The sequence below is a fragment of the Struthio camelus genome, chromosome 3, assembly GCF_040807025.1.
Source record: "Struthio camelus isolate bStrCam1 chromosome 3, bStrCam1.hap1, whole genome shotgun sequence".
Taxonomy (NCBI): Eukaryota; Metazoa; Chordata; class Aves; order Struthioniformes; family Struthionidae; genus Struthio; species Struthio camelus.
In genome coordinates this window covers 94,726,730-94,749,969 of record NC_090944.1, presented here as the reverse complement: position 1 = coordinate 94,749,969, position 23,240 = coordinate 94,726,730, and the positions used below count along the sequence as shown (strand labels likewise).

The 23,240-nt window shown below is 40.3% G+C and overlaps 1 protein-coding gene across 1 annotated transcript in view; it reads left to right on the top strand.

Annotated features, from left to right (window-relative positions):
* Positions 1-14,417, top strand: part of NID1 (nidogen 1) — a 49,755-nt gene extending 35,338 nt beyond the window's left edge. The window contains exons 15-20 of the mRNA XM_068939201.1: positions 639-765; positions 6,547-6,718; positions 8,726-8,883; positions 9,684-9,807; positions 10,953-11,065; positions 12,600-14,417. Coding sequence (XP_068795302.1) covers positions 639-765; positions 6,547-6,718; positions 8,726-8,883; positions 9,684-9,807; positions 10,953-11,065; positions 12,600-12,721 — 816 coding nt within the window. The 3' untranslated portion in view covers positions 12,722-14,417. The remainder of the gene's footprint in view (positions 1-638; positions 766-6,546; positions 6,719-8,725; positions 8,884-9,683; positions 9,808-10,952; positions 11,066-12,599) is intronic.
* The last annotated feature ends 8,823 nt before the right edge of the window (positions 14,418-23,240 follow it).

The following is a 23,240-nucleotide window of genomic DNA, read 5'->3' as shown; positions in this document are numbered from 1 at the left end:
CTCTAGATTCAAACTCTGGTCCCTTTTTCTTCTGCCTAGACTATTCTGTGTGTATGTTCCATGTCCCTGAGCGTATTCACTGCAGCAGAGTGGTTTCTGGAGTGTTTTTTTTACTGGATAAACTGTTTTTTATGCTAAAACTTTGCTAGAAGTTTTTTGAGCCTAGTGATGGTACATAGGTAGCACTGTTGAAATGCTGCCACTGTGCGTGGATTGGTGAACACAGAACAGCAGTGAGACTTTATGGAGTCATTATTCCTGCTAGAAGGCAAAGAATGATTGAGAGGTTAAAGTAGGTGAGGAGTAACGCGGTAAAATAACAGCATGAACCTTCCTTAAAAGGATATGCAGATGAAATTGTGGAATTGAGACCTGCAGTTCACTAATATGTACGATGCTTCTTTGAAGTAAAAGAATTGCAAATGGTATCTGCTAGTTAAAAGAGACTTATAACTGAAAATATTATTCTAAGCTACCCTGCAATGACTGCCCCCTTACCCTTTTCTCTGCCCATCTTCCCCCAACTCTGTCCCAGAATGTTATTTTTTCAACCTTGAGACTTAGGCCTATAGGCTGGTACTGCTGGCAAATAATTGTTATTTAGTGTGAGCTGTGCTAATTTACTTGTTGACCAACAGGACAAAGTTATTATTGGAGTTGCATATGATTGCATGGACAAGATGGTTTACTGGACAGACATCAGTGGCCCTTCAATCAGCAGAGCTAGCTTGCATGGTGGAGAGCCTACAACCATCATCAAAACAGGTAGCAACATAAGTTTCTTCATCTTGCTCTGCCCTAGGAATGGCAATAGGGACTTGAATTTAGTAAGAGACACTGTCCAGGTGTTGCCTGAGCTCTAGCATTACCAGTTGGTACTAGCTGGATAAGCAAGAACCAAAAAGCGTGGATAACTTAAAACTAAGTAAGATCCATTTCCTCTGCAATAGCACTTCATTGGCTTCCTCCTCCTGAGATGAGCAAGAAGTCTATTCTTTGTATATAGCCTAAGTTTAAGGCCAGGAATGGGAGCAGCTCATCAGTGAGGTGTTTTTATCCTTACAGTTGCTGTTGCAGAATACTGTACCTATGTAACCATTGCATGTTTTGTGAACATCACTGGGGACACTTTAAAGTAAGGTTGGGGGATTTGAAGAATGAATCAAATTGCTGCGGTGTTTTAAAGCACATGTGAAAGTACTAACAGGTGCAGGGTTCCCAGCCCCACAGTTTGGGCTTTTGAGCGTGTCCCAGCTGACTCTCCCACAAATGTTTAGAGGGATTCTTACCCATTTACAGTCCTAAACTGTGCTCATGTTCTTGCTGCATTGAACAAAGCAAAAAAACCCTCCTTTGAATGCTTTGTCGCTTCTAAGAAAGGGATCTTGAGGCAGGATTGAGGTCTTGTTTACCACCCTGTAGCGCTCTCTGTCTGTGGTGGCAACCTTCAGGGTGCCACCAGTGCGAGGCAGAACAACTAGTACTTCAAAGGCAAATTTCCCAGGTCATGATGCACGCTCAGGACCTCACTTTCCTGTGATGATTGATTGCCAACGCTATGCTATGCCAGCCTGGCAGTGTCTCTGTAGCCCACCTGTTTTATAGTAATGTGTCAGCCACACTGATCAGAAAGGGTGGTCCAGCATCTTGTCTGAAAGGCTCCAGTGCCCCTGGCCATGAGGAGTGGAACATATAGGTAGCCTAAGCTCAAACTGCTGTAGATGGAAACATTATTCCTGGTTACAATGATTTAATGGCTCCAAAATGTATATATGTGAAGGGGGCAAAAAAGCATAAGTAAAGATAAAGTTGGAAAGAGTTAGCAGTTTGGGTGAGTTTTTTATGGAGGAAAATCATGCCTTATCTGTGAGAGCTTTTCAACAGAATCAGTGAGCATGTGGGTAAGGGTGATCCGGTAAGTACAGTGTACCTGGATTTTCAAAATGCTTTGGCGAAGTTCTTCACAAAGGGCCTGCGAATAGACTAAGTTGTTATGAGATTAGGGGGGTGGTCCTATGCTGGACTAACAGCTGCTTACGTTAAGTGCCAAAGGGTAGCAGTAAATAGCTGATGTTCACAATGGAACTAGGTAATCATCATATCCTAGGTCATGTGCTGGGACAGACCCATATTGTTTAACGTATTTATGATCTGGAAAAGGGGATGAATGGTAAGTTGTCAGTTTGCTGTTGGACAGGTATTGAATGTAATTAAAACTAAAGCCGACTAAAGAGTTATAGAAAATATAAATATACAACCATCATGAATATGAAAAACTTTTCTAAGTGGAGTGGAGTGAGCACAAGGACAAGTGGTGAACCAAGTGAATATGTGGGCATTAAAAAACTACAGCAAAAGTAGCCGGAGGAACTTGAAAAGTACTAGAGTCCTCAAGATACGGGAAGAGTAAAGGCAAGACACTGGAGTAGGTCGCCCTTGGTTTTGATCCTTTGCAGCTGTTGTCACAGAAATTTAGGAAATTATTTTAGCAAAATGATCAACCAATTTTAAAATGGTACAATGAATTTACCTTTGTTTTGTTTTGGGTGCGTTAAGTATCAGCACTTGGAGTTTGTGTTTCAGAATAGCCTTTGTTTGCTGTGACTGCATTCAGGCTTTTAGAGGCAGCTGAGAGATAGGAGCAGCTGGGATCCTAATATTGCCCTAGGAGGCGGGAGGGAGAGCTTAAAGCCATCCCTAACTAATGCAGCAGCTATGGAGCTTGGCCTTTCTGTCCAACTTGATGGCTGAGATACTTGTGAGACTTTATTTTCATCCTAATATGTTTAATCTAAAAGGGTCTCTAACTCCTAGTGTGAGTGTATGGCTCTATAACTACGAATTCAGTGGGGGAAGGGTTTCTAATTTCCACTATTGATATAGAGAGAGTGTGTGTGTGCGTATTGAAAATCTTCCAGTCTATAATATATTTTAGAAGTATTCATGAAAGCTTATGATTAAATTTGATTATTTCAGGTTATACAAGGTGCCTACAACATAGCAATGCCGTATGGAAATAATAACCTTTTGGTTTTCTTCATCTGCAAAAACGTCATATGTGTAAAGGCATCTTACGACTTCTGTTGTCCTGTTGCTTGTGTAGAATGTGGATGGCACTCCTGAAGACACGTTAAGCGGAGCTGCTTTTTACTTCCTGTATGAAAACGTAAACTGGCTTTTCGATAAGGAGTCAGAGCAACACTAGGCTGAGTACTCAGTATCTGAATGGATGTTTTCTTTGCTGGGCATTGCTAGCCAAAACTGAAACTCTAAAAATTGTAGGAAAAAGGAAAATGTCTCTCTCTGAGAAGACCCGTGAGAATTTTTGACTTTGTTCTGATCTTTGTCTTTTTGCCCCTGTGAGCTGCAGCTGCTTGTTTCAGTTCACATGTATTTTGGTGGAATGCACTTTTTTTTTTTTTTTTTTTGTTAAAGCTCTTGTGATTCAGGTTGGGTTGCTTTGCAGAGACATGTTTTATTGTGGGGCCCCATCCAGTTCTCATCTGCTTCTGCAGCTGTATGGCCTGTGGAGGCTTTCTGAGCTCTGCAGCTGTGAAGGCAGGTCTGGAAGGAGAGCTTTCCCCTTTGTCATAATTGCCTAAATCGTATCAGCCCTACATGTCTGTACAAGCCTGTCTTATTTCCCAGGGACAGAACCTGTGACAGAACCTGGCCTTATGGCAATATTGCAGGAACGCAGTTGTGCTCCTGGAAAGATGGTGAGGTGGAGGGCGGTGATACATATAGCCTGTATATTTACTTACCTCTTTATGGGGGCCAGTTTCTTCTGGCTGGTTGTCAGCCAGACAGGAAATAAGTTTATTTTAGACTACTTTAAATCTCCTGGCTTATAGCTGAAAAAGGAAGTTGGTCAGGGAACAGGGACTCCTGGGAACCAGTGGCAGCAGATCTCTCGCCTGCTACCTTCTTCTGTTTTCTAAAAGAGACTGGGAACTCCTTTGCCACCACTCAGTCAGTGTTCTTCTCATCCCAGAAGCTGGCTGGGGATTGTCCTCATCATTAGCTCAAAGTGAGGCCACCTTCAGCAGCTCCTGCCTTTAGCAAAAAGGAGGTAGAAACATTTCTGGGTCTGATTTACATGTGAGGTCTTTCGTTGCAAGTGACGGGTTTAGCTCCACAGGGGAGCTTGGGGAAATAAAAGCAGTGGTGTGAGGTCAGTGCACCTAAGTTAAAGTATGTCTCACTGCTCCCGAGAGGAGTACGGAGTGAGCTGGTTAGCGTTTACTTTGTTGGGAGCCCCGTTGTGTGTGAGCTGTGAGTCAGAAGCAGTGAAATGCTTGCCCACATATATTTGTTCGTTTCCACCTCTTCAGCAGTGGACATAAATCCAAAGTGGCCTGTGTCCAGGACAAGTTTAATCCATCCAGATGAGACAGCAGAGGCTATTTAAAGTATTGTGCAACTTATTCGCAACAAAGTTGCAGTAGCAAATTTTAGACAGCTCCATCCAGTGTTCTGGACCAAATGTCTTTTCTCCAGAAATGCAGTTTGTGTCGCACATTGTTTGTTTAATGGCTATCAGTAAATAAACTTTAGAATTAATAGAAGGCCCATATGCCACATTCCATCATTCTTCGACGTTTACATGATGTGTGGATTTGCATTTGAAAGTTTCCTTGACAGCTCACTGGTACGAAGGGTCATTTTGCCTCTTTTGGAAGTGACCCCATGCAGTCTTTTCTATTTCTTTTGGAACTGGAATTGGACTTGAAATCTATTTGTACCTGCTTTTGGCTTCCTTATATCCTATACAGCCTACCAGTTCTTTTGCAATGGATGTATGGACCTTGAAAAGCATAGAACAATTTTTACATTGGCTAAATTAAACCTTCAAGTACTATGTATTTATTCTGCATCCTTCATTTGAGTTAGAAATTACTAAGGCTAAAGCAGTAAGGTCATTATTTGCTATTTCCTGTTGCTTTTGGAACAGCTAACTGTTCGAGGAAAGCTGCGCACATACAGTACCAAAACATGTTCCAAAAAAATTGCTCTGCAAAAACAAAGTAATGGATCTAAATTCCATCAGTTAGCTAATGTCATTGTCCGCAGTGCTTTGGAGCTTGATTATCTTTTAAAGCATTGCATTGGCTAAAATTAGAGAAAATCCATTTTTCAGAGGGGTGCTGTGTATGCCAGTACCAAAGAAGGGGGGAACATTAAAGATTATAAAATCCATTCTGTGTCCTGGCTTGCTAACAAGGATAAAGCAAGATTCTGATAAACTCTGCTCTGTTTTCTCTGCCATCAACTCTTATGTACCCCTCCCCACCCAGACAAGTTTATGTGCAGATTTGAGAAGCATAATGAGTCTGTTCCTAAGTTTATTATTCAGTAAAATAGTTAGCCCAGTATTATATATATCACAAAGAGTAAGTGAATATCTCAACTCTCAGGCTGTCTTGTAATTGCTGTTTAGTAACCCTGCTTGAAAGACATGTGAAATCCAAGGCTTATGTAAAGGGGATACTCCAAGAGGGGAAACACTGCAAAAAAGTTTGGGAGAAAGCTATCAAGCCAGGAATTCCCCCAGTCAGGCACCATCCAGGTCAAACCGGTTTACTCATTCCTAGGACTCTGTAAGAGCCAAGGAGATGCTGAAGCTCAAAGGTGCAAGAGATGCAAAGAAGCACAAAGCTAGGAGAGTGAAGAAGACTGTGTAGGAGGTGGGGAAGAGGGCTTCTGAGAAGGGAGGAATCTACTCCAAAGGGTGTAGGTTGTGAAATGTTTCTGCTTATTCACTGTTTATCAATAATCTTGTTTGTTTGATCAAACTGGTTGCTTCATTAGGTCTTGCTAATGCAAAAAATAAGCTTTTTTTTTTTTGGTCCCCTGACAGCCCTCCAGTCCTGATTCAGAGTTTATTGTTCTGGGGGTCAGGGTGCAGCAGAGCAGTCTATAAATAAATAGGGTTAGACACTGGTGAAACACTATGATACTGAAGAGAAGACTGGCTGATTCAAGCCTTTCATGTTATTCAGCAGTTTCTGTTGGCTGGCACCTGGGCAGTTTTGACTCTTAACTCCACCAGTGTCATCTAGCTGCATTGATTTTTGCATCTCAGTAAATCAATGCCTGTGTAGAAACAAAGAGCTGGGGAGGCTGCTGCCTGGTTGCTGTCCTGCCATTTGGCCATCCTTTAGCCCATGAGGCACTCCAGTGCTCCAGCCACTTAAAGGTGTACTGGAATTCCAGACAAAATTCTGATGTGTTCAGTAGTGACATAAGTCACTTCTGTATTTATTAGCATAGGGATTTGCTGTCGTTCCCTGATTATAGATCTTTTATTTATGCATCATAAAGAGACATCTCCAAGAGTTCTGTGTGTTTAAACTTCATAAGGCAAAATACGTATTCCTCTTCTGACAGGCTAACATACTCCATATGAAGTGACTTTTATTGGACCACAGTTAGAAAACTGAAAGACGACTCTTCTCAATTAAAAGCTGGGAATGCTTATGAGGCTGATACTGTGTATTGGGAATAAATGTGATGGCTAAGATTGTTTTCTCTGTTCTCTCGCAGACTTGGGGAGCCCTGAAGGAATAGCTGTAGATCATCTAGGTCGCAACATCTTCTGGACAGACTCTCAACTTGATAGAATAGAAGTGGCTAAGCTGGATGGGCGCCAACGTCGTGTCCTCTTTGACACTGGCCTGGTGAACCCTAGAGCAATTGTAGCAGATCCTATGAGAGGGTACAGATATATTTTCAAGATATGCATGCAAAACTTGATTTTTTTATTTTAATATTTTAACAGGAGCATACACTCTATGAATGTGTTTTTAAATTGTCTTCAGACAACGATAGGACTTTATTTTCTTAGAACAACTAACAAACAAAAACTGAATAAGCTACTTGAGTGTCCTATATCCGAGTAGTATATTGGAAATAAAACTTGTTTAAAAAGCACCTAGGTAGTACCATGATATTTTATTGAGAAGACTATCAAATGCTTGTTTGTACCTTCCTTTCAGTACATTGTTTGCAAGATAACAAGCATTTTCCCTATTTAAAATAATTTATTTTTGCGAGATTACTGGATTAAAATTCTAGATTAAGCAATTTGATAGTTTCATTTCCCGAGTGACAGCCATTTTTTCTTGTAGTGTCCCTTCTTCAAAAACTCCTATAGTGTCTTTACCGTCATCATTTTCATTCCTGTCATTCAGTTGCCTGAAAAGGTCCTATTAAACTTTTATCTGAAGATACAGATAACTATATACTGTAAAAGTGGGCTTGTAAAATGCAGTCAGAGAAATAGTACTGTGGGGTTTCAGTAGGACAGTTGAAGTTTTTTTCAGGCTCTGACTCCAGTCTGCAAAAATGGAAGCAGACATGCTTTTATGTAGTCTTTGTCTGTTGACGTTGTTTTCCCTGAGTATTGGAAGAAGTACAGGGAAAATTAAGACTATTAAAGCACCCATGGTAGTGCTGAATGGGTGTTCATTAATTTCTGAGCTTGCCTGCTATTGTCCTGGTGCAACTTTCTGCAGCAAGGCCGCTGCTGAGAAGAGACATTTCAGTCAAAAATACTCAGACGCACAGAAGCAGAGAGGCTTTCTTTTTGATCATGAATTTCTGGAAAGCTCTAATAAATGATTACTCAGTTGATGTGAAGCATTTGGAATGCCGTTCTGTGAGAATTCCTTTGTGAACACATGTAGTGTATTGTTCAGGGAGAGGTTTTTGGAAGATGCATCCTCATTCCAGATGTTTGCGAACAAAATTTGTAGTGAAAAAATAATGCATACAGCACTTAAAATTGCAGGTGGTCTAAAGTTAAATGAAAAAATAATGATCCTGACTTCTCTCATTCATATAATGTAATACAAACCTTTCCAATCAGTTAAACAGTTGTGAAGTGAGAACATCTGTGGATGAAGATCTAGTGACAGCAGAATAGGGAAAGCAAATGCGCTTAATTGTGTGAAGGGAGAGGAGATGCACAAGCATAATCAGACTGAGGGAGGAGACCTCTGTTCCATGCAGAACCCCGCTGACTATGGCAGGGTTCTGGGTTCAGGTCAAACAGCACAGACTTCTCAGTTTCCCAGTAGATTTATTTTTTAGTGTTATGGAATGAACAACAAAGGTGCTTGCTTTGAGGGGTCATGTTAATTCTCAGCCACAGAGAGCGCATCCAAAAAAAAAAGGGGTCACTAACAAACAACTGTTAATAATAAAACATTATTGAACTAATCACCATGGGTTTTTCTCATGACCATAAACTACTCTGATCAGTTCTGTTGTGAATTGCTTATTTGGTGCACTGAAAAGGGAAATGTGATTTTGAATGGATCCCATAAATGTGTGCCTAGTGGTCCTGCTGCTTAACCCGAGCAGACGTTACGGGCAGCTGGGAGGGGAGCTCTAGGCATACACTCTGAACAATACTCATAGCTGTTGAAATAGGGGTGTTTTTGCCTGGCATCTTGCAAATAACATACACAATGTAGGCAAAGCATTTTGTGTGTGTGTGTGTGTGCACGCATGTGCGTGCTTCTTTTCTTTGTTTTGTAATGGGGTTTATAACATTTGATACATCTTTGCTATACTTCTCTTACTTCTGTATTCAAGTGCAATATGATTCTTATGGCTTTAACTAATTTTTTTTGTTTTTGTTACTTTTGTTTCCTTTGAGTTTTCCTTAAATTTTGGGATCTACCACTGTCTTAATTCTTGCCTTTTTCTTCCTCTTAAGAAACTTGTATTGGACTGACTGGAACAGAAAAGCTCCCAAAATTGAAACCTCGTACATGGATGGCACAAACAGAAGAATTCTTGTTAAAGATGATCTGGGGTTACCGAATGGGCTGACATTTGATACGTACTCCTCAGTGCTGTGCTGGGTAGATGCAGGTAAAGAGATGATGAAGTGTATCTTCATAATAATAGAAGATTTAAGTATGTCCGATCCTGAAAAGATACACAGCTAATTAATGTTTATAATTCTTTGGGCTACATCTTAGACTTCACACCTTGCTCTTTGGCTTTAATAACCTCACTTTATTTGTTACTAGCACTGTAGAATTTGCATGAGAATGTGTGCAAACTGAAAGATTTAAATTCTGACCAAGTAACTTTCTAGGAATGTAACAGATTTACATCTATGTTGCCTATATGCAGATATATTTTTAGATAGTATTTAGCCCTTTGTATAAGAAGTTGTGTCGTCATAGATAAGAGTTTAAGACCAGAAAAATACATTGGCTCATCTAACCTGGCCCTATAGAATATCATCCTGTCATTACAAAGTTACATTTGTCTCTTTTTCTGTTTTCCTTAATCTTGAAATCCCCTACTGAAGAGAAACCTAGAGCTGTTTATGCTCACTGGCAGTGTTCTCCAGGTGTGTAGTAGGATGCTTGTATCTGTACTAGGAGACTCAGCTTGTGGGTGTTGCCCATGGCTATACTGGACATCTGAGAACCTGTAAGTTAGGTGTTGTGCTGAACAGCATTGTCACACCAAAGTACTTTCACATCTGGTCTTTGACACGTACACATATGTGGCGTGGGCAAGGCTTTGGCCAAGTAGGGTTCTGGAAGACTTCCAGGAAGTTTTGCTCTGTTCATGCTTGTGTGCTTGTGCTTATCCTTCCTCCCCCATGAGAGATCTCTTGGTGTTGTACAAAGACTTAATTGTTTCACTGTACTCAGGCACCAAGAGACTGGAATGCATGAACCCTAATCAGCTTGGTCGACGAAAGATTATTGAGGGAATTCAGTATCCTTTTAGTGTTACAAGCTATGGGAAGAATTTATACTACACAGACTGGAAAAGGTATGTTATCTGCTAAAGAAATTATGGAGTGCTTTAATCTGCTCTTGCCTCTGGCAGAAACTGAAGTAAACACTGTGTTTCTCATTTTTGACCACTCGTGCATTTCCCTTCCCTTTTTTTTTTCCTTTCCTGGCAATAGCTGATGCAGGGTGGAATGGATATGTAGAGTTGACCTATAGATGCTGGCAGTTAACTGAGGGGAGGGAGTGTCAAATTGATTGTTTGTCCTCCAAGAAAATGCTTTTAATCCTGAATATATTTTGGGAAAGGAGTGGGAGTTAATATGTTTGCCCCATGGCTGTGCATACTGTGTTGTAGAGGGCAGAAATTAGTCATTTGAGGCTTTCTATCCTCAGTATTAACAGAACGTTCAACAGGAAATAAGAAAAAGACATTTTTACTGTCTTGACCACGCTGTCTTTGTTGCAAATGATTTGAAACATGTAGACATTAGAGTTTATTAGCATTTCCAAAAAAAAAAAAATCCAGGTTATGTATTTTTAAATCTGTATTTTTACTTGAGGTTAATGACGATGTGGGCTGTATCTACAAACCTGTTACAGAAATGATTCTATCAATTGCAGCAGGAAGAGCTATTAATAAGGGTAAGAATTTCGAAGCTAGGACGTAATAGCTCTGAAATGTTGTTGTAGAATAGTCCTGTTTAAATAAGAAACAGTGTTACAGTTCTGTCAGTTGACTGCACTTTTGTTTCTAGAAAGAAATGACTGCTTCTGAATAGCTGTATTCCTGTCTTCTGGATATCAGGCTCCAGATGAAATACAACATTGTCCATAATCATTACGCAGAATAACTAATGTCAGCTATGCCACTGGAAGTATTGGAGAGGCAGAATATGGAGAAGTGTGTCAAAATTACCAACAGTTGTGTTCTTTTAAAGGGACATAACGCTATGTTGGAAGTGGCTCCCTGCTGCTAGATCTCTTTGCTGCCTAGAATGAGGGTTGTAATGTGTTTGAGTTGTCCAGGAAAGATTGTGTCTTGAGGGATTTCTGCTTTTGGAGTCACTGCTTAATAATGCAAAAAAAGAGCTCCAGATTCCTTCCCCCTTCCCCTCCTTATTTTCTGCTCGCTATACTTCCAAGTTCATCTCACTTCTGTGTATTCTCTCCTACATACTGAAGGGATGCTGTTGTAGCCGTGGATCGCACAGTTTCGATAGAAAATGATAACTTCCAGCCTCACAAGCGTTCCCGTCTCTATGGAATCACTACAGCCTTTGCTCAATGTCCAGGAGGTAATCCAGATGTTCCTCAAGTTTTTCCAGCTGTGCAGCACCTCAGCATAAAATGAATTTGCCAGCAGCTCTCACTGGGAGCCTGCAGACCAGTTTAGGTAGTTATTTAGGTAGTTAGTGAAGAACTGGTTTTTGCTTAGATATTCTGCTTGCTGAGAAACTAAAAACCACTTAAAATTTGTTCCATAAAAGCAGTTTTGGTTGCCGTATGGAACCAGAATGGAGAGGGAAAAAGGGGCCTATTTTGTCTTTTATGGAAGGATCAAGACGAGGATTATGAACAAGATGAAGATCTGATGTGGCGAAAGCTGTTATGTTGCCGTCATCTAAACTGAATGCTATATTCATGGCTAGGGCCTTTTATCTGCTTTTTCTTAACTTAAAACTATAGAAACATCATGGTCTTCCAGATGTCCTTAATGGGATCCAGTATTTTAAAAAAGGAATGTTCAGAAAACAGCAGGTGGTAGGGTGGGTGGACTGATCTTTCTGCTCTGTGAATGTTAAGCTTCCCAGATATATTATTGACCTAGCCTCATGTGAAGCTTAGAAGAGAGGAAGTTGATAGTCTTGAAATAACAATTTCAAGGGAATTTTTGGGAAGCAATACCACTGTTCAGTTATGTTGTTTTTAGCAAATCACAGTTAGAAGAGTTCACGTTTTTATTATTATGATGCTGCTAGAGTTGTAGTGGTTCTGGTCTTTTATTTCAGACCAAAAAAAAAAAAAAACCTCTAAGATAGCTTGTGTTCAAATTGTATATGTTTTTTATTGTACATATTGAATAATTGAAGTGAATATTTGGTTCAGAGTATAAAAAGATGCATATAAATATCATACTTGAGAAACCAGTTATTTTGTTATTGCTAATTAATTCACAGTTTGATTGTGGTAGGCAATGTATAACAAAACAACACTGTGTGATCTGAGTAAATACTTACGTTTATATTATTCAGAACCTTGACATCATTTCTCTCTCGTCATATGTCTGTTAAGTGTTTCTTTTTCTCCGACTGATTTCCTGTCACTTTCTTTCCATAACACTGTCTTCCTTTTCATTTTATCCCTCAACATCAATATTCTTCTCTCCTGCCCCTATTTTTTTTATTTGTGTTAATGGATATTTCTCTTTATTTTTGTACTGGCAGCTACCCAGGGATGATATCCTGTAGAATTTTGGACTTGGTCCTCTTGTGTTTCACTTCCATATTGTTTCATTCACTGTCTCTTCATTCTAATGTGTCTGTGACCACTCAGCCATTTAATCAAGTGCATTTCAGGAACAGCCCAGTTTTTTCATTTTGCTTCTCCTGCTCTGTCCTGGATATCTGGATCATTGTTTGAGGTGAATATCAGAAGCTGACACAGAGGATGTGATGACTCCCATCTCCCCAAAGCATAGCTTTGTTTCACTCTGAACCTCAGTGTGGCTTGTCTTTCTAGTGTAGCCACGAAATCTGCACTTTTGGGAGATGCGTTTTGTGTTTTTATTCTTGTGTTTCTTTAACATTTTACATCTCTGTTCTTTTTCAGGACATAACTACTGTACAGTGAATAACGGTGGCTGTACTCACCTTTGCCTGGCTACCCCAGGAGGCCGTTCTTGCCGCTGCCCTGACAACACGGTTGGAGTGGATTGTATAGAAAGAAACTGAGCATTAAAACAAACGTTAGAGCAGCAGGCTCCTTTTGGAAATGTACTGTAAATACTTCACTCCTGTCAACACAATCAGGCCCTAAAGATAAGTGCTCCACACTGCCAACAACAGGCCACAACAGACGCATGCAGCCATACACACTAGCAGTAACTATTTTGTATCAGTTAGGCAAGACTGGGCTGCCCAGGTTGGGTCCAGCTGCTTCTTGTTCCTTGTAAGACTGTCGTCTTACTTTCAAAGATGAATGTGGGGGCCTAGCTGCACCTGTGCTGGGCTAGGAGACAGTCTCTCTTGGCAAAATTAAAGTACAGAATAGAGAGAGGATGGTGTGACTCAAATCCTGAGACTGGGTTGTACCTTGGAACATGTAGCAGTTCACCTGCATAGTGGCATGCTTAGCCCGGCACAAGTGCAGCTGGTCCACAGCTTTAGCTGAGAAGCAACCACGGGTCCCAAGGATGAATAGATGTGGGTGAGAACACAATATCACACATCTAACGCCTAACTTCATTTCTTCCACTGCCAGCATCCTCCCATTTTCAAAACTTGAATCTTACCTTCTAAGTGCTACAGAAATGCCTTATCCATGTGCTGACAGGGTAGTTCTTCAACGCTGTCTGTTTTTAACATTTTCACTGGTTTTCAAGAGATGTGTTTTTTATCTGGCTGGTGTGGGTTCCAGAGTAGTTTCCAAAAATCCTCCAAACAGACTTTAGATATGGATCTCAGTTGTTGGTTGTTCATCAAAGAACGGGTGTTGATTCGTTTGAAGGTCCTTGTTTTCTAAAGAGACAGGGTCAATTTTTTTTGTTTCCTAAGGGTTTTTTAATAATGTTTCTGTGTTTGATCCTATATTATAAGCCTGAAAATGATCTTTGAATCTCATCCTAGCCATCTTTCTTCTTTAGCAAATTTGACATGCCTTTTTGTAGACTATGAGAAATCATGGCAGTTAAAAAACTGATCTTTCAGAAAGGTCACCTGTGTCTTGGGGCTTTAGAAAACAAGTAATGATGATGCCCCATTCATGTGCCAATGTTCAGTAAGAGCAAAAAGCTATGCTGGAAATCAAAGCAAAGGTGAAATGATTTTATTATCACCACTGAGTTTGGAGTGGGGAGGGAAAATCTAAACGCACATTCTTATGTCAAAGTAGCAGTATGTATCTGTGAGTGAAGTTTAGCTTGCACACTGTATGTTGAGAGGGCAGCTTACCTACAACAGCAGAAGCCTTCTGTCAAAAAATAACCCTTTACAGTCTCATGATGAGAGCAGTAAGCTATTAACCTCCCCATTTCCCCACTTCCTCTTCAAACACTACAGTCCCTGGGCAATTCTTCTCCAGGTCTTAACAGTTTAAACAGAGCCAATTCTGAGTCTTAACTGTGTGACAGCTTTCTCTTTAATTATATATTTATCATAAAAGTAACAAATTATAGAAAACATTTTAAAGATTTTTTTTTATAACTCTTCATAACTGTTAATTCATTTTACTCAAACACTAAATCAGGTATGTCTTATTGTAAATATCAAAAATGCATTGAAATGAAGGTGCTTGATAACTCTTTCTCCAGAATTACTCGCATATCTGGTGAAATATTAAAGTTTACACTTTGTACAGGTATCTACAGTACAGCCAATAAAGATTTTTGGTTTTTTATTTTCTATTAAAAAAGTGTGCCTGCAGAAGGAAGTGATATGTGGTGTCTCAGTTCTGTTTTCCTGTACAGTTCTGGTTTTTAGCTAACTCTTGTAGCCAGTAATGATACTTCTGTTCAAAGGCACAGCTCTATAGGGAAAAACTGCTGTTTGGTCTTCTGTATTTTAAAATCAGTAGGATACTTTTATTCAAAACAAAATATGTGAGAGTACTTCTTAAAGAATACACACCTTCCTCTATTTTGTGACTTGGATGACACAGACTTTTTATTAGTTGTTAACTGCTGTTTAACATTGTCAAGTAAACATGAGTCAGTTATAAGTACTTTAAACTTCTGCATTGATCCAATTATATTGTGAGGATTAGATTGAGTGGGGAGTAGAATTTGTTACTTTGCTCAAAGAAGCTCTGAGTGCTGAAGTGTTTGTTTGGTTTTTTTTGATGGTCCACTGGCATCATCATGCGGCTAGAGCTAAATGATGGGTTTGCTTTGCTGCCTGGCACCATGGCACTGTGTGGCTGCAGGTTTGCTGTGCCTGCAGGACAATTGCAAGCTAACTGAAGCGTGGCCTGTAGGAGATGGTGATGCTGAGGTTTAAGCTCCTGCACCTTTACTGCTACAGTGTATCAGTGCCTCTGTGGGGATAGCAGAAGGCTGTGTATTGGTTAGTACTGCGCAGATGGAGTCGGTACTACCAAAGTTAATAGCTGGAGAGCAGCACGCCTAGCAAGTGAACCATGGGGAAGGAAGATGGGCAGTGAGACTGCAGGCAGGGCTGCTGGGATCTAAGGGGTTGCATGGAGTTGCAGAAGAAGATTGATGCTGAGCCATGCTGGGAGCTACTCGGGGAATTGCAGGTTATTTGGCCTTTAGGGCATGCATGGGGTTCATTCTTTACTAAATCTTTTTTTTGTTTTTTAATTCTGATCCTTCAAAATTGATAATTACCTGCTTTGTGTTTGAACTAGAACAATATTCCTCCTTGTGCATTATGAAAATTATTGTTTACTAAGCCCAGGTTAATTCCATGCAAAACAATGAGCAATGACAAAGACGTCAAAGAAGATACACCTCAGCATACAGAGCTTTTAGTCTTAATGTGTGAATCCTAGAGTTCTGACTTAGTCTGTAGAGAGAAACAATGTTCAGGGTTTCAGGCTCCAAAATGAGAAACTTGTTTAAAGCTGAAACATCAGGTTTTATTTCTCAGCAAATGTTCATTGCTAGCTTCAGCTGTTCTAACTCTGTCAGGGTGCAGCAAGGGCAGGCTGTTCCCTCAGGGAAAGGGAGCCAGGTATGGAGTATGATAACAAGGCCAGCAGAGATAGTGGCCTCACCAGCAAGGGGCCAGTCCCACAGTACCTAAGTGAGGTGAGCAGGTGAGGGTAGTCGGGTTCAGTCATGAGACCAGATGACCAGGCAAGTCTGAAGTGACGGGGCAAGTCCAAAGTCAAGCTGGGAAATTGAGTCAGGGAGAGGATGAGGTCTGGAGACAGTGACCAGGGTCAGACACAGTCCAGTGATTGCCAGGCAAGTCCATAGTAATGAGGCAGGTCTGAGGTCAAGGCAAGGAGGAAATCCATGGGTCAGGGTCTGGATCAGTGGAGTACATCAAGAGGCACAGGCATGTCTACGGTGCAGCTCAAGCAGGTCCAGGGTGAAAGCCTCAGCTTTAAAGCAGCTCTCAAGGGAAGGAGGGTTGCCCTCACTGTGGCCTTTCAGAGGAGCTCCTCTGAGGCTCCTTCTAGTTTTCTTTACACCTCTTATATCAACCAGCTGGCCTTGAGCAACTAACTAGGCGGCTAGTGAAGGAGTAGCATGCTCCAGGCCCTGACACTCTAGAGATTCATTATTCTGATAAATGTCTGCTTCTCCTTTCAATCTTGCTAAATCTTTTGCTCTCTAAAGCATCCTGTGTGTTGAATTCCATATTTTAGTCACAGTCTGGGAAGGGATCTCATCCTTTGATGAGATTTGGTATTAGCCATTTCAGGACATCTGTCTCAACTTACCATATTTTTTCAGTTAAATCTTCAGGAGTATTGTGAATGAGACATCAAAAATGTGAATTTTATGTTTTCTTTCTTCTAACCTTAGAGAGTTAATAGATTTTTTTAAATTATTTTTTTGTAACCAGGTGTTTTCCATGCTGTCCTGGGTCTAATTCATCTACCCAATGCATTTCCTTACTGTTGCTTATTAGTGTCTTGACTGTTGCAGTCTTGCTCAGGAGCAACTGAATTTCAGATATATTTTTACACTGTGCATGGTGTTAAAAATGTGTAATGGAAAATGATATGCTTTATTTCATTATTAAAATTAATTTATTTCATCATTATAATAGGCTGGAACTGGCAGTCATCTCAGTCTCTGGTGCTGTGGTGTCTGAAGAAATGATTCAATGTAACTACAGTTCACTTTATTTTCACAGAAGCAAAATAGTAAGTTCTCAAGTTTTGCAGGAAAGGAGAACAATTGGTCCAATGGTTAATCAAAAGACAAACTCTTCTCAGATTTATTGCAGACATAAGTTAAATATTTTGTGAAATGTTTCCACTCAGATCTTCCAGCAAGCATAAAAATATTTAATGGTAAGAAGTAAGGTTTATCAATAAAATAATGTACAAGTAGCAAACGAATGAATTCTATTGAAAGTAGTACTGATTTCCTGATGAACTGATGAGGTGATTCAGCAGTCTTTCAGTCTGAAGGGTATTTGAAAACCCATACTTTTACCTGCTTTTTATCCTCTCTGCTTGTGGTGAAAATCCAGTGTGGCTTGCCAAAAACCCAGCATTCTGTCCAGTATTGTTCCAGGCTGGCAAAGTGCTTACTCTGCAATTCTCCATTTGCACAGTTTTGTCACAACAGATTAAATTTTTAACTTCCAGGCATATAATTAAGAATGACAGGTGATTATTAGAGGATAAGAGGATAATGGCCCTTTGATGACAGTTTCGCACTGCATCAGTTTAACCTATGGTTAAATGCAATCTATTTTTGTGTAGGATTTCATAGTATCTTGCTTGGGAGAAGCATCAGGACTGCACTGTAAAATGGAGATCTTAAAAAATCAAGTGGAAAATACCTCTGGTTATACATAATACAGCTGTGAAAAGCCCCTTACTTGTCCTGTCTGAATGAACTAAATACTGCCTCCAGAATCCAAGGCCCCAGCTGTGGCTCTGACAGCAATTTGTTCAATAAATGATTGAATCACCTTCTTTGTTTAAGTTCTATTTCACTTGAAATCTGTCCTTTATCTTATCTGTAAGCTTGAGACAGTATGTTAGCAAAGCAAGTGGAAGTTCCCTATATTATTTCCTTCAAATGTACCTACTCATGACTCTGAAACTCTATTTAACTACCAAAAGGCTCAGCTGCCTGTGGAATGCAGTGAGCAGTTGCTACTGTTCTGTGGCAAAGCAGTTGGGCCTGCAGCAATATTTAATGCTCTTCTGTATTGTATTGATACTTTCCTCAAGAAGGATTCTGAAATTAATGAGCGAGGACAAATTCCTGGTCTCACAAGTAGCCAGAATGGCATATTTCGGCCTTTGGTTTCTTCATCTTAAGTATTCACCACCATCCAGTCTCTGTTTATGATGTTGTTACCCACTCTGGTCAGGCAGTGTTTCCCCCCCAATGGGATATGTAGAAGACACATGAATCATACAGAGGAATTGTGTAGTACAAGGCCTTCAACATGAGGAAAACAGCCTGCTGCACAGATGTTGGCAGGGTATACCAAATGGGGGATATGGATCTGCCCCAGTAACTTGTCCAGCACCATTGGGGATGGCAATGGAAATTCTTCCTGGAGCTGAGTACGGGATTACGGAGAAAAGAGAACTGTGGTGCTATAGAAGACAACTGAAGGGGAAGCAGATTTTGAGGCAGTAGATGCAAACGTGTGTGAAGTTGTGGCAGGGGGAACAATTAGCATGATAGTTATAGTACTCATGGTGCTTTTGTGGTCACTGGTTAGTTCTCTCCTTCCCACCGTCTTCCCTGCTTTATGCAGATAAGAAACCTGAGCAGATAGGCCAGAGGAGAGTCACAGTACACTCTCCCCATGTCCCTGCCAAATGGAGGATGTGCTACCAAGCGCTATCTCCCTGACTCCTGATATAGGCACAGATAAACTGGTGAGCCACTGTTGACATTTCATGACACAGCTGCTCTCCCAAGTTCATGCTGCCAAAATGGTTTCTAATCCTTACCTGCCCTACCTCTTTCAAGACTAGATCCCCTAGGTATGACTTTGCAATGCATATTAACTATACACCAAGTGTGTAGAGCACTCTTTAATAATAAACGGCAATAAAACACTAGTCTACTAACAACCTGCTAAATCTATCCAGCAGCTTGAATCCAAGCGTCAGTGATGACACATATGTAAGCATGAGATTGTTTTCCTTGCCCTGTGTTACAGTCTCTCTTACATCTGCTCAAAGGTTAATAACTGGTATCTCATGCATTTTTGATTGATTGCACTTTGATTAATCATTTATCTGAGAGACCTGAGGTCCTATCAAACATATACATATATGGGGTAGCAGCAAAGCACATTGATAAACTCATTCTCTTCCAGGCAGAATATCCCTGTAGGCTCTTGGATCCCAAATGACAGCCAAACCATGACACTGATTTCTTCAAAACAGGAAGAAACTGATGTGCTGTAATCAGTTTCTCTGCTTATATGCCTCGTAACTCAACTCTCATGCCATGCTGACCTTTTTAGCAGACCTTAACTTGTGGAACCAGAAGTTTAACACCTGACATGTCTGTTTGATCCTGTAGTGTGTTAGTGTGGCACGTAACTAAAAGGCAGACCGTAGAGGTTGGTATGTTCTCTGGAGCAATTAAATAAAATGTATTTGGTCCTGGGACAAAAAGATTTGGCATAGTGCGTCTTCTCCAGATAGATGTGTCTGTGCTCTCTCATGGCAGGAGTAACTTTCAGCCGTGTCATATGGCTGAGGTCTTTATGTGCTTTACTGTCTCTGTCTGTAACTTATACTATTTTAACTGGTAGATTTTACTGATTAATTTTATGAACTTGGGAGTCTGGACTTTGTCAGTAAAGTTGTTTTTAATGTTGACCATAAATTAAGACAGAGAGGAGGAAATTGTTCTGTCAGGGGAAGTTCTGCCAGAGAGGTATGTGCTCCCTGTGAAAATTCACACTCCTCACTGGGTGTTCCCCGAAATCCAAACTTTTCAAATACAAATTGGCAATACTTACATTTGCCTGATCCGTCCTTCATTTGTGTACTAGATTCAGTCATCTCTCAGATGCAACCATAGGGTCCAAAATGTCTGTAAATTTACTCTGACACAGTATTTTATTAGTGGTGGAACAAGAAAATTTACCTTCATTTTTGTTCTCTAGTACTGTGACAAATTTATGTTCCTACCATTGTGCAATTCATGTTTTTTCATTTTCAGCTTCATTTTTATTTGAAGGAAGAATCAGACAGGGAAAAGGAACATGTTCTTGTATAAAAAGCCCTTTAAGACATTGTTTAATGAGCAACAAATGCACAACATTAGATTGCTAATTAGTGGCTAGTTAAGGAACATGCAATACGAGTTTATTCACAGATTTTTATCAGGAATATTTTCTCCTACAGACTCACCTCTTAGACTCATGACCCCCCAAAACCTCGACTCCTAAAGGCAAATTAAAAGACCCAACTCACGTTATATTTTAGTATCTGTGTTAAATATATGTTTTCTTATAAAATTCATAGAGATATTCAGGCATGTCAAGTCTCTGAGGCATGTCAAGTCCAATACCCTGCTCAAAGCACAGCCAACTTCAAAGTAAGGATGCTCAGGATCTTATCCAGTCATCTTCTGAAATCTCCAAGGATGGAAATCCCACAGCCTCTCTGGGCCACATCCCAGTGCTGAGCCATTTCGGTTGTGAAGAATTTTTTCCTTAAGTCCAGTCAGAATTTCTTTAGACGATACCAGTGACCTTTGCTTCTTGTTCTTTCCCTGTGTGCCTGTGAGAGGGGTTTGGCTTTAGGAGTCCTCTTTCAGGTAATAGAAGGCACCAATTTCTTCACCCTTGCCTCATATGCCATATACTCCAGCCCCCTAGTAATCTTAGTGGTCCTCTGCTGGACTTTCTCTAGTTTGTGAATATTATTCTTGCCCTGAGGGCACAAAATGGCACAGACATGCTCTAGCTGTAGCCTCACGAGTCCTGGGCAGAGGAGTGTAATTGCTCTTTGTTCCTGACCAAGGTCTTGACCAAAGCTCTTTTACTGCTCACTTGCGATAGTGAATGCAACTTTTAGGAAGAACTATCTATCAAGTCCATGTTTTGCTTTTTACATTAAGTTTATCTGGTTTTTTTTCCCCCTGGTCATTCTAAAAACACATTATTCTTCATGGATCTTGCACTTCTCTTTTGCTGGAGTCTTATTCCTGCACACAAAATAGGCATTTATCCACTTGTTGCTTGTTTTTCAGTTCTCAGAAGTAACAAGGAGGGGCTGCACCACTGCCCTTCTCTGATTGCCCTGAGCATAGCAGCAGTCCTGCAAAACAAGAGCTGTATTCAGTTCTCTTCCATGTGCCAGGAGGATTGATCACCACACTGCAGCTTTAGAAGGATTGAGATGAATGGGGGAGGCTTCTTTCTGTCACAAAAACTACTGGAAGGCTCTTGGGTATAGGAAAGCAGGAGGGCCTCAGCTGGGAAGGATGGTGTGAGACAGGCAAAGGAACCCCTCATCGAGAGCCCTTCTGGGGCTTAGGCTCTGGGTAGCGTCAAGCTATTGAGAGCTGGGTATGTATTGGCTGAAATTTGGACCTTGCAGAATTAGATAGTGACTGAGCAGGCAGAAGGTGTGTGAGGGTCTTCATGTCACATCTCTGATAAGATTTAAGCCTGCTTTCTGGGTTTGCTCCTCATTCCTTTATTTTGATTCACTGAACAATAGTAACTATTGGTGTCATTCAGTGTTGTGGGATGTTCTGTGTCAAAATACTCTCCATCTGTAAATAATTGGTATAAAGTAATACCAGCAACTTCAAACTCACCAGCTGGATGTGAAAATTTTGAAACTGTAGTTGATTAAAAACAAGATTATTAACATTGGAATGAGGTCAGCGACTCTATTACCTGTTGGGCTGTAGTCTCACACTGTGAAATTCAGGGGCACTGCTGTCAGCCCTCTCTGCAAAGTTATGCATGCTGCAAGGGTGACAGGGTTGGGGCTAAATGTCTTCTCAAAGGGCAAGAAGGATTTTTATGTAACCAATTTATATTATGTTAAAATAAAGTCAAGATTCATTTAATTGGTGCTGTCATGGAAAATGGAGCCTAGTTAAACACAATTTTTTAAAATTAAAGACTATCACTTCAAATGGTAGCAAAGTATAATACAAATAAAATAATTGTGCTAATGTAGCAACCTAATATATGGTAATAGATATAGAGAAGCTAGAAATAGTCAGGTGTTGTGGAAGGCTATGTCAGAGATAAGATCTCTTATTTTCTGTATCTGTCTGTGTTTCAGATTCTGCGTTTGTTCCATTCTGAGTTGCCATTAGTCTCATGAGCTTGTGGGATGTTTAAAAGACAGTCAGTCTAGTCACAGGATACCAATACATTCAGGAGCAAAAAACAATATGACTTCAGGCTTGTCACAGAGCTTAATCCCTGATTTCAAGGTGTATCATCAAGTAGCATAACACATACAATATTTTAAACTGTGAGTACTCTATTAATGTTATTAGTTAAATAGCTAGCTAGCTACATGTTTTATCATACTCAAATTAGCCATGTCTTGTACATGGATCAGATGTCATTTTGGTACTGCAAAATGGCCTAATATCAATTTAGTTACAGTAATTACCTCTTTCTGATTCAGTGCTGCAGGTGGCCGGGTAAATTACTAATTCTAAAGTGAGGACATGAATCTGAGTGCCGCTCCCTTAGGTGCTGGTGCATTTTCATGGTTTCAGATGCTCCTCATGGAGTTGAGCAAAAGAGCGCTTTTTGATTTTTGTGTCTTGGATCAGTGTGCTGACTGGAGCTCCAAGATGCATCCAGTTGCAACTGCCTCAAATGGAAAATAGCCTGGGCATCACAGAAGATTTTTCAGGCTCCTCATAACTGTCTGAATTGCACAGCTCTGTTGCTTTACGCTGTTGTCATCTTTGCAACAACTCACTTGGCTGTAATTCTAGTGTTTTATATGAAAAAGTAAAATCAATGCAATTCTGTAGAAAATATGAGTTACTCTGAATTCATCTAATTGTCAGACATGGCAGAACATAGTGGTTGAAAATTTTAGCGTATGCTAGCAATTATGAGCCCAGACAGAGTCTGTAAGAGAAAGATGGCATATATAATCTGGCTGACATCAGTGAAGTCCACTTGTTGAGGGAGCACTGATTTGTAATAATCTTACAGGATAAGAGTCTAAGTTGTTTATTTATATGCAGTTATCACTTTGAGGATGACAGAAAAGAGATAACTCTTTTAGTTGCAATTAAACATCCTTGAAATCATAAGCTCCACCTCTGACTTGAGCTTCCTTTTCAAACAGCATAGGCAGCTATAAAAACCTATCATTACTTATCAGTAGAGCTGATTAAAATGCCTCAGACTAATCTTTTTTTTCCTCAGTTGTAAATCACTCCTTTTCCCTGTATGACACTGTTGTAGCATAAAGGTTTTTTGTTGTTTTCCCCCAGTAGAATCATGCCACGCAAGTAGTAAAATTGAGTTGGAGTCACATTTTCTAGCCATTTCATTACAGACGTATGTGTAGATCAGCTTTAATGCTCCCCTTCAATTGTTTTTCCTCCTTTTCCTTGCAGACACATTT